Below are 14,763 nucleotides of genomic sequence, written 5' to 3' on the forward strand. Positions count from 1 at the left end.
GACCAAAGTGCTATACCTTCGTATCTTGTATTTTTACTGCCAACACAACCATGCAAGCGGGGGGAGGGGGGGGGGAAGGGATTGTTAGCAATGGAGTAAGACAGCCCAATTGCTAGCAATATACCCTATCAGGTCAACCTCCGCGTGGTTCCCCCAGGAACCATCGTGAATAATTCTCGTTGAATTCGTCACGATGGCCTAACTGACCTGTTTTATCCTCACCTATCATCCTTCACTGGTACCCTGCTGGTGTATACCGATAGCGCGGGTGGGGTTACTATTTCATTATCAGCTATAAAAAAAACCATGCAAGCGTAGATGCTTGGTGGTAGAAACACAAAAAGGAGGGGGAAAGGGATTGTCAGTAATAGAGACTAATGGCCCCATTGCTAACAAGCCCTGTCAGGTCGACCTCCACGTGGTTACCCCTGAAAGTCATTGTGACTAATACTTGTTGCGTTCGTCACAATGGGCTAACAGACCTGCTTTATGCTCATCTATCATCCCTCACTGGTGCCCCGCCAGTCTATTCTGATAGCGCAGGCGGAGTAACCATTTAATAATTTTTCATTAAAAAAAAAACACAAAAAGGATTTTTTTTTATATACGACTTAGAATGGCAAACAAGCTGACGGCCCACCTGATGGAAAGTGGTAACCGTCGCCTATAGACATGAGCAATATCATGGATATAACAGAGTATACTAATGGGTACAGTTTTTGTACAGTTCCCCTCTTATAAATACCGTACCGACTCTAGCGATATTAAGATTTTGAATCACACCTCTCAGTAATTTCACTACTGTTCTGTCAATCAGAATACAGCATGAAAAAAATGTTCAAGTTTTTTTTTATACAACTTAGAATGGCAAATAAGCTGACGGTCCACCTGACGAAAAGTGGTAACCGTCGCCTATAGACATGAGCAGTACCATGGACATAACAGAGTATACTGTTTCGCCCACGATACCTCCCATGCGTTGCCATTCCTGAGGACTCAGGTAATATTCCTCTATACCCTATGTACACAACTACTTCACGGTTGAAACACGAGTGGGACAGAGGTGCGCAAGCAAACGACTTTTGTACAAAGTCTCCATCTGTATAATATAATATAGGCGACAGTTACCTTTATCACTTCATCTGGTGGGCCGTCAGCTTGTTTGCCATTTTAAGTTGCAGAAAAAAAAAAAGCTATTTGGCAACCGGTATATATGAGAATATCATAACAAATAGATGTTAAAATATAAATCTTAGAATTTCTTGCTGTAGAGCGCTTCCTATTCGAGTGTCTCTCTTCATCAGCAGTTTATACTTTAAACATGAAAAGATTGTGCATGTAACGGGCGGCAGCAGTTGTTGCGAGTGGCCGTTGCACTTGCAGGTGACGGCATTAGGGAGAGCACCATCGGATTCCCTTTAGAAACCGGAGCTGGCTCGTAATCGGCTCAAAAATGACCGACTCTATTTTTAAACGGAGGGGGCGGCGCGAGGGTCGCGAGGGGGGAGGCGGCGTGGCCTGCGCCGCACCCGCCGCCGGTCAGAGCCGCCCCGGTCGCCGCGGACTCCACATTCCAACGTCGCTGTGCTGCCGGTCGAAGAACCAGTGCGAGTGACTGAGTGACCGTCTTCCACCCGTGCGACGTAAGTGCCGTGCCGTGTGTGCTAGTGCTACCAGTGGAACGAGCTGGACCTTGTGTTTTACCGCGGAACCCTCGAAGATGATGCGGTTGCTGTGAAGGGGTGATCTAAAAATAACGCAGAAAGCGGATGGCGCGCGCGCCGCCCAACTAGAAGCGCCTTGTATAGCGCGTATTACGTTACAGAGCGCGGAATGTGTAACCTTATGCGCCGGGTGCTACGGCCGTCAAACTGCCGGAAAACTAAGGATTCTACGTCGTTTAAGGCCTTAAATTCACTATACAGACATTACCAACACTCTTATTGGCAATAACTCACGTTTTACACATTTAGCTACCAGTAAAAATTTATTAAAATATACAAAAAACATTGTGTGAAATAAAAATCGCGGCTTAATGTTTTTTTCCACGACCATAAAAGGCCTAAAATTCTAATTTACTAGACAAGTGTTTGCTAAACGATCTAAAAATACATTTTCAACAAAACAGCAGTTTCAGAAATATTTTTTAATAATGTTTAAAGTGTATTAATTATATCATACTCTATACGGATTTGATTTATTTGGTATTAGTGAATATATGTTTTAATTTTTTAAATTCTTAAAATGCAATGAACTAGATATTATTAAAAAAAAAAGAGACTAATCGGTACAATGTAATTAAATATGAAATACGAGTTACCTGCTTGTTTAAAAAATAAATATAATAATAATAATTAATGATAATTAATAATAATTATAGTGTAGTTCGAGGTTTCCTAACATCCGCGAATCTCCGCGGAGAAATATCCGAGCCATACATTCAAGTTTAGGGCAGAATGGAATACGAATGTGGGTGTGGTGGAACATAGATTGCTAAAAAATAATTCTAACATTAAAAAAAATATACTTACAACTTTTTTTTTAAATAATAACAACAAGAAGTCACAAATGATAAATTATAAAAAAAAATATAATTGTTTATACAATAAAAAAAAATAAAACTACTGCCAATAAATATCATATATAAATTTCTATTTGGAATTATTTATTAAAATAAAGCAAATATAAATTAAGTAATATATAATAATTAGTAACAGATGTAAATGTCGTTATAAAAAAAATATTTATTAATACCTAACAGGAAAATATAATATGAAAATTAATCTCAACTTTAGAATAAAATAAAAAATATTCAAAATACATTTCATTTTTTATGTTGCAAATAATAAGTGATTTTGATTCAATCTTTAAACCATAGACAAAGGAATAATTATGCTTAGTGTAATTCGAGTCCTAGAGACTGTTCAATTGTATGAGAAATCCAATTTTGTACAATTTGAACGGCTGCCAGCTGACAGGCAGTGCGGCGCGCTGTAGGTGTGCTTAATGGCCCGTAAGATAAAACCGAGCAAAACTAAAAATAAAATGTAGACTTTATAAACATCAAGCATGCACGTTTTCCCGCCACGGCACATCTCGTACGCCCACGCACTTGTTTTTTTTTTTTTTTTGTAAATTTGGCACTAGGGCAAGGCAAATGTTCGAAGATTTTTGAAATAATTACTTTTTTACAAATTGATTAATATGAAAATATATAAATTACTAAAAAAAAAAGAGCAAGACAAATACGAAATATGAAAAGTCATAAAAAATAATATAGGTATATCCCATAAACGATTTATAAGTTAAATGTATTATGCTAAAAAAAATATTTAAATCTTTCGTCCCTCGCTTTTTAGAGTTTTACTCTTAATTTGAAATATAATACTAAAAACAAATACGGTAGTTTACTATTATGATTGTAATTTAACTGAAAAACTATAAGAAAAATGTTTGGATTTTTTGAAGAGAAAAAAAAATAGATTTATAGCACTTGACGCTTTTATTATGAGGGATAATATAAGTACATAAATTTTTCGTATATTTTTTCGTACATACATCCCGCTGTTTTTTAATGTGAATAAGATAATAAATATCCTATCTATGGTCTATCGATACATGAAATTACATTCATATCAATTCAGACACCTAAATGTGATGGAGTTACAAACGTCAACATATAATTTATAAATTTTCGCTTTTACAATATTATTAATTTATAAACACGTGGCGTTTCAATTAAATTACGGAATTTAATTTTTTAACTATACAGGCATATTTATAATATGTTACTTAAAAAATGTCCGAGGCATTCTTGTACCAAATTACATCAAAATTGGTTTCAGTCATAAGAACTAAGTACACTGACGGTGCTATAAGGTAACAAACATAAAAATACTACTCCTTTTTTTAAGTCGGTTAAAAACAAACAAAAATATTGACAAGTCGCCAATGGAATGATAATTGGCAATTGAATATATCGAATATATAATTAGCTTCACTGTTACAAACAAAGTTGAATTACAAAATAATTTTGTACGAAAACATGCCAACAAACAGTAAAGTAACATTCTAACATATACTTGTAGGTGAAAAATACTATATTATATAAACTAAATATGCTTTGTAATCCCGGCACAGAATGGACTAATCCTTCTTTTCCCGTGGGTGTCGTAATTGGCGACTATAGGATCGTAATAGTCGAGGGATAGGCAGCAGCGTCCCTTTTTATACATCACCAAATCCATACTGCAGTTGCTGCCTGCCGAGCGTGGCAATTACCGGCATAACTCTCTTATGGGGAGGCCTATGTACAGCAGTGGACAGTTAACGGGTGATAAAATAGTTATAATGTATAAACTAAATTTATTTATGTATTCCAGACTAACAAACCACCAACATGTCTGACGAAGAGGAATATTCGTAAGTATAAACACAAAGCCATGATATGTTTTATAGAAATAGACATTTAAACATTAAGACATTTAAATATTATTCAAGCACACAAGGCCAGTAGACAAAGTAATAATTAATTTCTGCTACAAAAAAAAAATCAACTACTTTAGTCCAAAGAAATTTGCTATATGCTAATATAAATGCAAAAATAATTAACAAAACGGATTCAACAGATACCGCATAACAAAAAAGAAATATGACCGAATTGAGTGTTTCCTTGATTTGGAAATGTATAAAAAATCTAATAAAAGACATATTATAATAACGCGATTCCACCGAACATATTTCATGTAGAGTCTTTTTATAAACTTTTATACAATATTACATGATTAATCTTTTTCTGTTAATGTTTCAACCGCTGATACTACCAATATTCATGTCGTTATGATAAGTAGGTACATGTAGCACACTCAATGTTTCACGACATGGTTTTGATCAATAAAAAGTTTAAGGTCGCCGACCATGTGACAATTTATTTGCATTTTGGTCCACAACAAAAAAAAACTTATTTGTACCGAAACAATCCTGCCGATTGCAAAAAAAGTGGTGAAATTGTGAAGAATTTGTGTAAACATCTCGTAACGTATACACAAATTAAACCAAATTAGAGCAATGTCCATATAATTCGGACTGTTCAATTAAGAACATCGTAGATGCATTACTCTGTCTACAGAGCCAAAACACTAATACAAACACATTCACTGAAAAGATCTTCGATCACTAGGATCCACGATCTGAATCTCAAAATGATAAGATCATGTCACATGGATTCAGATGGTGGACGCAAGTGAACTATGGGCATTAATGTCTTGAAGGTTCAATACCCAAAATGTTGTGCACTAACACTCTTGTGATAATGATCAGTCCCCTTCATTCTCTGTGTCATGTAATGTCTGAGACCCCAATACATGATGTACCCAGTGTTAACCCCCACCTCTATTCCGCAGTGGCTCCGAGGAGGAGGAAGTTGAAGAAGAAGTTCCGGAGACGTAAGTTTCTATAGTAAATTGTCAATATCTTCCATCTATCTCTTTCAAAGATCTATATAGTTCTCTTTAGATGTGTTTGGAGTTTGAACACTTGCGCTTTCATGGGCCTGGTTTCTTACTTTGCCTTAGCGAAACTGCCATTTTCGAAACTATTAGAATAAAGAAAAACCTATGAAAACACATCGAGATTTAGTTGGCTGTACCTACAAGGTGTGGACGATTTGAGGCATGATCGCAAGTGTGGCCCCCAATCTCTTCGAGCTCCCAATTCTTGGGCTTATTGCACGCCCTCACCAAATCCTATTATCTCTTTTGTTGCAGGAAGTAAGTGGCGTGTCCTTTTGGTTCCGGCACTCACACTCGCTTGGCTCATTTAGGCTAAGTTTAGATGCTACTCTAATGCTTCTGGTGCTTAAGTTGTCGCCTCTGTTGCTTACAGATAATCACTAAACTGTTAGGTGCTGCAGCGTTGCGAAAGCGAGCTTCACTAACCCTAGACATGTACATATCGCCACGTATCTGACATAGTGTTCCTGTTAGAAAGGTCAGTACGATACTCACACTAGAATTAAACGAATCTATGGGCTGCATCCCACCTGGACTTGATTTTATTTTGTTTCATATGCCTTTTAACTCCGTAAGCTTATTGTATTTTACTTTATACAAAGTTCAAATTATAATCGTGTATATTTCTTTTATGCTCGTCTGCGTCGTTGTACCACTGTCGCCCCGTGAAGACCCGCTCCGAAACCAGAGTGAGTATATTGATTATGAATGTATGTTCAATGCTTCGCTTGATAGCCGACGGATATGTATTGTGGGCATAAAATTGGAATGATTGGCATAAAATAACATTTACAGTATCTAGTGGATATCTAGCCGTTTGTTGGATTAAATTACGTCTAAATTTTTTTGGGATTCTATAGAAGTGTATATTTACGTTGGGCTTCTAAAGCAGTGTGTCGTGGATGTGCAGAATAATTTTTGTCACCGCTTCATTTGTTATTTTATGAACCTCTGAACCTTAACTGGTACTCAATTAAATAACAAAGGGCAATCCCTTTTCAGAACAAAAGAAATGGTTCATTTAAACTTGATTGAGTGTCAGTGTTAGAAAAGGTTATTTTGTGTTAAATGTAGATAAATGCAAAGACATTAGAGGCTGATTGTTGTTTTCTGTTTCTAGGAGTAGACCATCGATCGCGTAAGTTGCACCGCTCTCTGTGGTGTCACTAACTATAATCCAAGCATTAACTGGAAATGGCGCGGGCGCATGTTTTACGATCGCACCCAAATTCCGGATTTATCATCGGACCAGATGACCGGTAAACGTATTACAGCGCGGCGTCAGCGGTCGCTATTTATATCGGTCGGTAGGCGATCTATTTTCGTGTAACGCCACACTGCGCCCGCGCCGTTTCGCCAAGGAACGAGATGTCGGTCAGCAGGCAACTACCTGTTCGAGTTACCGCGCCGGATTCCTAGACTTGCATGATGTGTATGATACCAAAGCATGATCACCTGAGTAATAATATAATTATCTATAATATATATATGTACAACATCTCCATAGTAATTGTTATTCTAGTCAGCCATGTTACAAACCCCAAATATTACAATTCAAAACTGTACACGCGCTTTAATGACAATAATACCGACACAAATCAGTAATAAGTCCGACAGATCGACAATTAGTTTATGGAATATTTAATATATTATATTAAAATGCAGATAATCATATAACAGAACAAGTGTTAACAGTCGTCCTTATGTTTACAAAGAAATTGGCATAATAGCTAAACCTTAACTATAATATATGTACAGAATCTAAACTCCCTGCTTAGACGCTACTAAAATAGCGTGTCAGCAGATAAACTGATACCCTAACGTACAGAAATAAACTGATAAACTCAGCCACCGTAACAAGTATATTTTATGTATTGTAGCCGTTCAAATAACGGTTTTCTAACATTTAACATGGCATAATTTAAATATCGAATCGCTAATCAATTTCTTGTTTTTGCAGGGGTGAGGGAGATCCAGAATTCATCAAGGTGATTATATTTTAGATACTTTTCAGTTAAATTATCTCAAAGATTCATTATTTCAACCTGGTAACTTCATTTATGCAATATAAAAATTCTTTTTCTGCGATCCAGCAGCCGAGTAATAAAAATAGAATCCTTATTACTGAGCTATTTAATTTATTCTTATAAGATGATGGTTCACCTGATGAAAAGCAGTATCCATCGAATCTTCTATTCAACTTATGGTTTAAGGTTTTTAAACTTTGTATTTGAGACTGCACTCGTTTTTTATGCTGTAAGGAATGGTAAACAAGTTAAAGGCCCAGGAGACGGACAACCATAACCGTCACCGTTAAATATGAACAAAAGAATTAAAGTAGATATGTCTATTTTTACGTATAACTTAACAATATCAAATTGATTGCAGCGTCAAGACCAGAAGCGGTCGGACTTGGACGAACAGCTGAAGGAATACATCAACGAATGGCGCAAACAGCGGGCCAAGGAGGAGGACGAGCTCAAGCGGCTCAAAGAGAAGCAGGCTAAGCGCAAGGTTTGAATAGCTTGCTTTATTACGAACTTCATTTAACTTCACGTGAATTTCATTTAACTTTTGAAATTTCCGTTATCGAATTTAACAGCAATTTAATTGTAAATTTTATGCTTTTTAAAACTGACTACATTAGTAACGGTAAGACTATATAATGACGTAAACTAAAAGAATTTTTAATTATCATAAAATAGGTCTCACGCGCTGAGGAAGAGAAACGCCTCGCCCAGAAGAAGAAGGAAGAAGAAGAAAGGAGAATCCGTGAGATTGAGGAAAAGAAACAGCGCGATATCGAGGAGAAGAGACAACGGCTGGAGGAAGCCGAAAAGAAGCGCCAGGCCATGCTCCAGGCCATGAAGGAATCCAGCAAAACCGGACCAAATTTCACCATCCAGAAAAAGAGCGACAACGTAAGTTCATAACCTATTGTAGTTATAATTACGCTGCAAACATTCAATAAATTCTTAATATACGTGCAATTAGTAGTTACTTAATTCGAAACAGGAACACTGCAAAGAATCCGTGAAATTAAACCGTATACATAATATTGTAGTACGAGAGAGAGCAAACAGATTTTCGTTTTGCTTTTATTTCGGTATGTGGAGAGAAAGAATATCATATGAAAGGATGACGAAACGGATACGTGAGAACGTAGAATGACGTAGGTATTGAGGAAGACCTTAGACTGGTTTGTCAAGCTAAGACAGATCATGTAGTACTAGTTATGAATTGACGAAATAAGAGAGTAATATAAGATTTGATATACGATAAGTGGATGATTAGTTCCCAATAAAAATGTATCTTTAATATACCTTTAGTACTCAACAAAATGGACCAAATCAAGTGTTATTTTTTTTGTAATAGTTCGGCCTGTCCAGTGCTCAGCTGGAACGCAACAAGACCAAGGAGCAGCTGGAGGAGGAGAAGAAGATCTCCCTCTCCATCCGCATCAAGCCCCTGAACATCGACAACCTCTCAGTAGACAAGCTCAGACAGAAAGCTACCGAACTCTGGGAATGTATCGTCAAACTCGAGACCGAGAAATACGATCTCGAGGAAAGGCAAAAAAGGCAGGACTACGACGTAAGTATTCCCTTTATATCTCTAGCAAATATAAAGTTTGAAGATGAAGTAAAAACTAAAAATGTTTCTTTGTTAACAGTTAAAAGAGCTCAAAGAAAGACAGAAGCAACAGTTGAGGCACAAAGCCCTCAAGAAGGGTCTCGACCCAGAGGCACTCACAGGCAAGCATCCGGTAAGTACAAATAAAACATTCAAATTAAAAAGAATAAAGTATTCCAAATAATATATAATAAGTTTCAAATTTGAATTTTAACAAACAAAAGGTTTACTATTGAAAACAGTATGTTCAGCAACGGATTCTAATATCCAAGATATTTAAAAGGCGACTAGAGGAACGAAGCAAAATACAGGAGTACAAGAATAGAAAGAAAAAATATAAAAGCAAGCCACTTGGCCATATAGTAATAGTAGAGTAATTGTCCTGCTTGTGGCGAAGGACCCAGCAGTGGGACGTTAATAAATTTTCATCAATCAGGGAAATAAATAATGATCTTATACAATTTACAGCCCAAAATCCAAGTAGCATCCAAGTACGAGAGACGTGTCGACACACGGTCTTACGACGACAAAAAGAAGCTGTTCGAGGGTGTAAGTATAAACACAGATATTATGACATTCTAGCAAAATTATTATAAATTTATCAACACGAATATTAATACCATAAAGCATACATATTGGTCTACAATACGTATAAATCTATGGTATAGTAATTGACATTGTATTGGATGATTTACATATTTTTCCATAAATGGCCTTATGAGTTAGCAGTGAAAATTGTTTCTTTTACACTTCTTATTTGATAAAATACATTATAAATATATGATGAATTGTATTAAATAATAAGAACACAGCGAATGGTCAGATATCAATTAGGGTGACTTTATTCGGACTAGACATAGATATGAATACCGATCCGATATTTGTTTATTGGGTTGCTCTGGACGTTGATGGCAGAAAAAGGACACCTATTTCGATATCGCCCATATCGGTAGGATATCTATTTTTCAATATATTAAGTCTGTTATCCAATTTTATTTTTTGGTTAACAGACTTTTAACAGATTCGTTACTGGACTAGTAAATAGATATTGTAACTAAAATATATAGGTATTACTACATATTACCCACTCCTAATTGGAAGATTTGTTGCATAATTTAAAAAATACAAGCAATCTCCTTTAGACAAATACTAAACAAGTCTACAGTTTTACTTGACGTAAAAAGAATAAGACGTAGGATGTTGCTGTTTCGTTCTATCTCAAGTACACAGCGGTAATAATGGATATTTGTCTATTTATTCGTCTCTTGTCTAAGGAAGAAGGCAGAAATAGCATAGGGTTCTTAAAAAAGGGGTTAAGAGGTTTCTTCAGGGTCGGCAGCGCGCGCGTAATGCCCCTGGTATTGCAGGCGTTCAAAGGCTTAGGTAATCTCTTAATGACAAATGGGACGTATGCTTATTTGTCACCTCAGTGGTATAAAAAAATAGAAAGTCAGTACTGTTTACAAGACAATGCAAAAGGGTTTTTTATGCAACATGTTTCCATCATAGCCTTTAATTTTACTGCCACGTCCCACCCTTCAAATCGAAACACAACCATACAAGTAACGTAGTAACAGCTACGTAGTAACAGAAACACGAAAGGGATATATGTACAGAGACAAACGATTTTCATCATACTCAGAGATTGTAAACGTTAAATTTAAACGCAGGGCTACGATACCCAAACGGCTGAGTTCTTGGATAAGATGTGGAACGAGAGGATGGAGGAATTTATGAACCGCACCAAGAGTAAGACGTGCATATGTTACGTGCACCAGTACCTACCCACTGCTCGGTAGCCCCCACGACGCATGTCTTCACGGCATGCACTTTACATACACCATGTTTGGAAACCTCCCAACAACCTCCATGTATCACTCGTATTTACATATATACAAAGAGACGTCCTTAAGTACAGTCTGCAACAATAGTACCATTTTGGAGACAATCTGAATTCTCTCAAAAATTTATACTCTAAATTCGATTCTACATATCATTTTAAATTCGAATTTGGAATATGGCTAGAGTATTGATATCGTCTATTTAACGCCTCAGGATCAAATTAGCATAGTTTTTTTAATTGGTAAAAATGGCAACCCCGCCTGTGTTATCGGTATACGCTGGCGGAGCACTAGTGAGAGGTGATAGGTGAGGATGTAAACAGCTCAGTTGGCCTATCGTAATGATTTTAACAAGAATTAACCATGATGATTTCGAGAGGAAACCACGTGAAGGTCGACCTGATGCTAATAATTCCCTTCCCTCCTACAGACTACAGTAAGGTATACCTATAACTTCATTAAGTAGATAATCTTGTTAGCTAAGTTCGAAGGTCGCGTAAGATCCCTATAGAAATGTTAAATATTAACTTGATGGATATGAAATGGAAGAGACGATGAAAGAAATGTTGGATGGAGTGTATGAAAGATGACAAGCGAATTTGGTACATCTTAATTTCTAACAATCCCTTCTCCCATCTAATTATCATAGTTATAATGAAACTGTTTCCGCGTTGTTAGGAATTTTTCCCATACAATTCTAAAATATACCGTAGACGCCGCTGATGTCGCTGAGGTGTTAAGTGAAAGACGATTCTAAATTTAAAAAAATTAACTTCAATATCCCTTCTTCTATGTTGTTACTAACTGTACTATGTTAACCATGTATTTCGGGAACTGTATGTAACGCATGCCATCCAAGCTAGACACGCCCCGTGACTGAATATTCCCGTGTATGTTTATTGACCCCAGTGTTGGCCATTCCTTTAGGACCTAGAGAAATTGAACAAGGACTTCCTCGAGAAGGTGTGGCACGAGAGGGCCGAGCAGTTCGGCGGCAGGCAAAAGAGTGAGTACCGCCACCTTTCACTTACACCATAAAAATAATCCGACTCGAATACTTTGTTTCCCCCCATTTTAGAATATTAGAATTGTGAATAACATACGTTTTGCCCGACAATGTTTGAGTATTATACTAACTACATATCTAATGCTGGCGTATGGTCCCGGCATAGAATGGACCACCCCTTCCTTTACCGTAGGTGTCGTAAGAGGCGAAGAAGGGAAATTAATGTTTGAGGGATAGCCAGCAGCGTTCCTCTTTAAACATCACCGAAAACCTACCTGCTGTTGGGAACTCTCCTGCCAAACGTAGTATAGCAAAAACCCCCCTTATGGAGGCTTATGGGGGAGACCTGTGTTCAGCAGTAGATACCTAACAGCGGATATAATGACGATGATGATATATACAACGGATATAATACGAGTTTACTTACAGATATAATTGCAGTGATCATACTTGATCGCCAATTCAAGGTACTGAGGAATTTCAAATTTCAATTCTGCTTTCATTATTATAGGTAGTGAACAGTGAGAAAAAAGTCAAGTAAATCTTATTTTTGATCAGCTAATAATGAAGCTATTGAATATGTTTTACACTTTCTAGAATACATTAATTGTAACTTACAATATATGTTTACATCTACACTAATATTATAAAGAGGAAAGATTTGTATTTTTGTGTGTAAGTTATGTAATGAATAAACTCAAAAACAACTTTGCCGATTTCAAAAATTCTTTCACCATTAGAAAGCTACATTCATCCTAAGTAACATAGGCTATATTTATTGCTAGAAAAGATTAGGGGTCCTTATTAAAACTTTAGTAACGTAACTCAAGGTGTAAAAAAAAAATACAATAAAATATCTTTGGTCGCGTGCGCTGCGGAAACTATTGGTGATAGAACAAAAGTATGTTCTACAATATTGAAGAAAATATCGATAACTACAAAAAACTTCTGGATACTATATGCCCAACTATTATCGTTATGTCACAATAACCACTTTTTAAAATGTTGTAAAAACGTCCACCCGTGCGTAACTGGAACGGGCCGCTAGTATATTTTTAAATAGCGATCCAGCCTGACTTCGTATTTTTCAACGATAATATTAAATTATTATATAATATTATAATATTCTGTACGTATAATATTTTTTTTTAAATCGTTTTAGTTGTTCTTGAGTTTATCCAATACAAACAAACAATCAAATCTTTCCTCTTCATAATATTTATTTATTTATTTAACACTTTATTTCACCAACATAACAGGATTTGTTGAACAATTTTCGATAAGTATAGTGTAGTAGAAAAAACAGTCTTATTGCTAAGCAATCTTTTCCAGACAACCTTTGGGTAGAAAGAATTAAAGAATAGATAGGTAGGTGTCGCTCAAAAAAAAAATTGTATACATTAGAATAATTATTGTACTGTCTAACGGTATTGTAAAATGCGCACTTATAAATATAGAAACTTTTAACTTTCCATTCTCTGCTTAACCCACTGTAACTCTGGCGTGAATATAGATAGGCGAATAATTATTTTGAACGTTCTAATGTTGCCAACATTGTGGTCAACAGCGAGACTGCCCAAGTGGTTCGGCGAGAGGCCCGGCAAAAAGAAGGGCGAACCCGAGTCGCCGGAGGGCGAAGAGGACGTCAAGGCTGAACCCGAAGACGACGAGCCCATATATGAACCCGAGCCCGAGGAGGAGGAGGAAGAAGAAGAGGAAGAGGAGGAAGAAGAAGAGGAGGAGGAGGAGGAAGAGGAGGAAGAAGAGGAAGAGGAAGAAGTTAGTATATTTATCTAATTTCACACTTTTTTTATACAACTTAAAATGGCAAACAAGCTGACGACCCACCTGATGGAAAGTGGTAACCGTCGCCTATAGACATGAGAAAATTAAAAAAAAACCCGCCTGCGCTATCGGTATACACTGGCGGGGTACGAGTGGGAAATGATAGGTGAAGATGAAAAGGCAGGTCAGTTAGTCCATTGTGACAAATTCAACGATAAATTAGTCACGTTAGTTTCCAGGGGGAACCGCGTGGAGGTCGACCTGATAGGGTATATTGATAGCTGTGGGGACTAACCTCCTCATTATCAACAATTCCTTTCCCCCCCCCCCCCCGTCCCATTTAGGGACTAGACGGTATTTATTTCTAGTAAGTAACACGATTTGTTCCAGACAATGTTACTGTAAGGAGTCATCACGCCGCGACCAGGGCAGCGCGCCGCCGACTCGGCCGGCCGCGTCTGTTCGTACTGTTTTGTAACCAATCCATTAACTTATTTCTATTATAAATTATTTTTATTATTTATACTGTTGAATCATTCGTTACGGAACATGAACTTGCATTATACTACGCCGCACCGCCATCTACGCGGCGTCACAATAAACTAATGTATTTCATAAGGCTGACTAGTTTTTTATTTACACCCATCTATCAATATATATGTTGCAGTCAATACCCTTAACCAGTCAAAAACACTAATAACCAATAATTTTTAGTCAAAACCAACCAAAAAGTAGTTTTGACTGGTTACTATATATATATATATACTATATATATATATATATATATATATATATATATATATATATATATATATATATATTAAAAAATTTTGCCTAATTGATTCCCAAAACGGTTTGACTTAACAGATTTTAATATCTGACATGTTCTTAGATTCGTTAATTTTGTCTATAGTTATATATTATGAATTAATTGTAGGTGTTTTTTGTTTTTAAATTTAGAATGACAAACGAGTTAACTGACAGACTG

At 36.5% G+C, this 14,763-nt stretch overlaps 1 protein-coding gene across 6 annotated transcripts; it reads left to right on the plus strand.

Annotated features, from left to right (window-relative positions):
• Positions 1 to 1,489: 1,489 nt before the first annotated feature.
• LOC113511521 (troponin T, skeletal muscle) lies at positions 1,490 to 14,393 on the plus strand. Of its 6 annotated transcripts, none has more exons than XM_052895350.1 (14): positions 1,490 to 1,643; positions 4,383 to 4,422; positions 5,403 to 5,444; positions 6,182 to 6,199; positions 6,631 to 6,648; positions 7,471 to 7,498; positions 7,899 to 8,024; positions 8,216 to 8,431; positions 8,886 to 9,104; positions 9,184 to 9,276; positions 9,612 to 9,692; positions 10,814 to 10,892; positions 13,558 to 13,769; positions 14,166 to 14,393. In XM_052895350.1, the coding sequence occupies exons 2-14, from the start codon at positions 4,400 to 4,402 to the stop codon at positions 14,178 to 14,180; spliced, it is 1,170 nt and encodes a 389-aa protein (XP_052751310.1). In that variant the 5' UTR covers positions 1,490 to 1,643; positions 4,383 to 4,399; the 3' UTR covers positions 14,181 to 14,393. The 6 variants fall into 6 exon arrangements, with proteins under 6 accessions (XP_052751310.1, XP_052751309.1, XP_052751312.1 ...); XM_052895349.1 differs by lacking the exon at positions 10,814 to 10,892 and adding an exon at positions 11,912 to 11,990; XM_052895352.1 differs by lacking the exon at positions 6,631 to 6,648.
• The last annotated feature ends 370 nt before the right edge of the window (positions 14,394 to 14,763 follow it).

The sequence above is a fragment of the Galleria mellonella genome, unplaced genomic scaffold, assembly GCF_026898425.1.
Source record: "Galleria mellonella isolate WM207_F2 unplaced genomic scaffold, CSIRO_AGI_GalMel_v1 utg270, whole genome shotgun sequence".
Lineage (NCBI taxonomy): Eukaryota > Metazoa > Arthropoda > Insecta > Lepidoptera > Pyralidae > Galleria > Galleria mellonella.

Excerpts from the sequence above, each read along its gene's own strand:
- LOC113511521 (XM_052895350.1), top strand. The coding sequence starts at position 4,400 with ATGTCTGACGAAGAGGAATATTC. Across the intron at positions 4,423-5,402 it reads TCTGACGAAGAGGAATATTC|TGGCTCCGAGGAGGAGGAAG; the intron begins GTAAGTATAAAC and ends TCTATTCCGCAG. Across the intron at positions 8,025-8,215 it reads AGAAGCAGGCTAAGCGCAAG|GTCTCACGCGCTGAGGAAGA; the intron begins GTTTGAATAGCT and ends ATCATAAAATAG.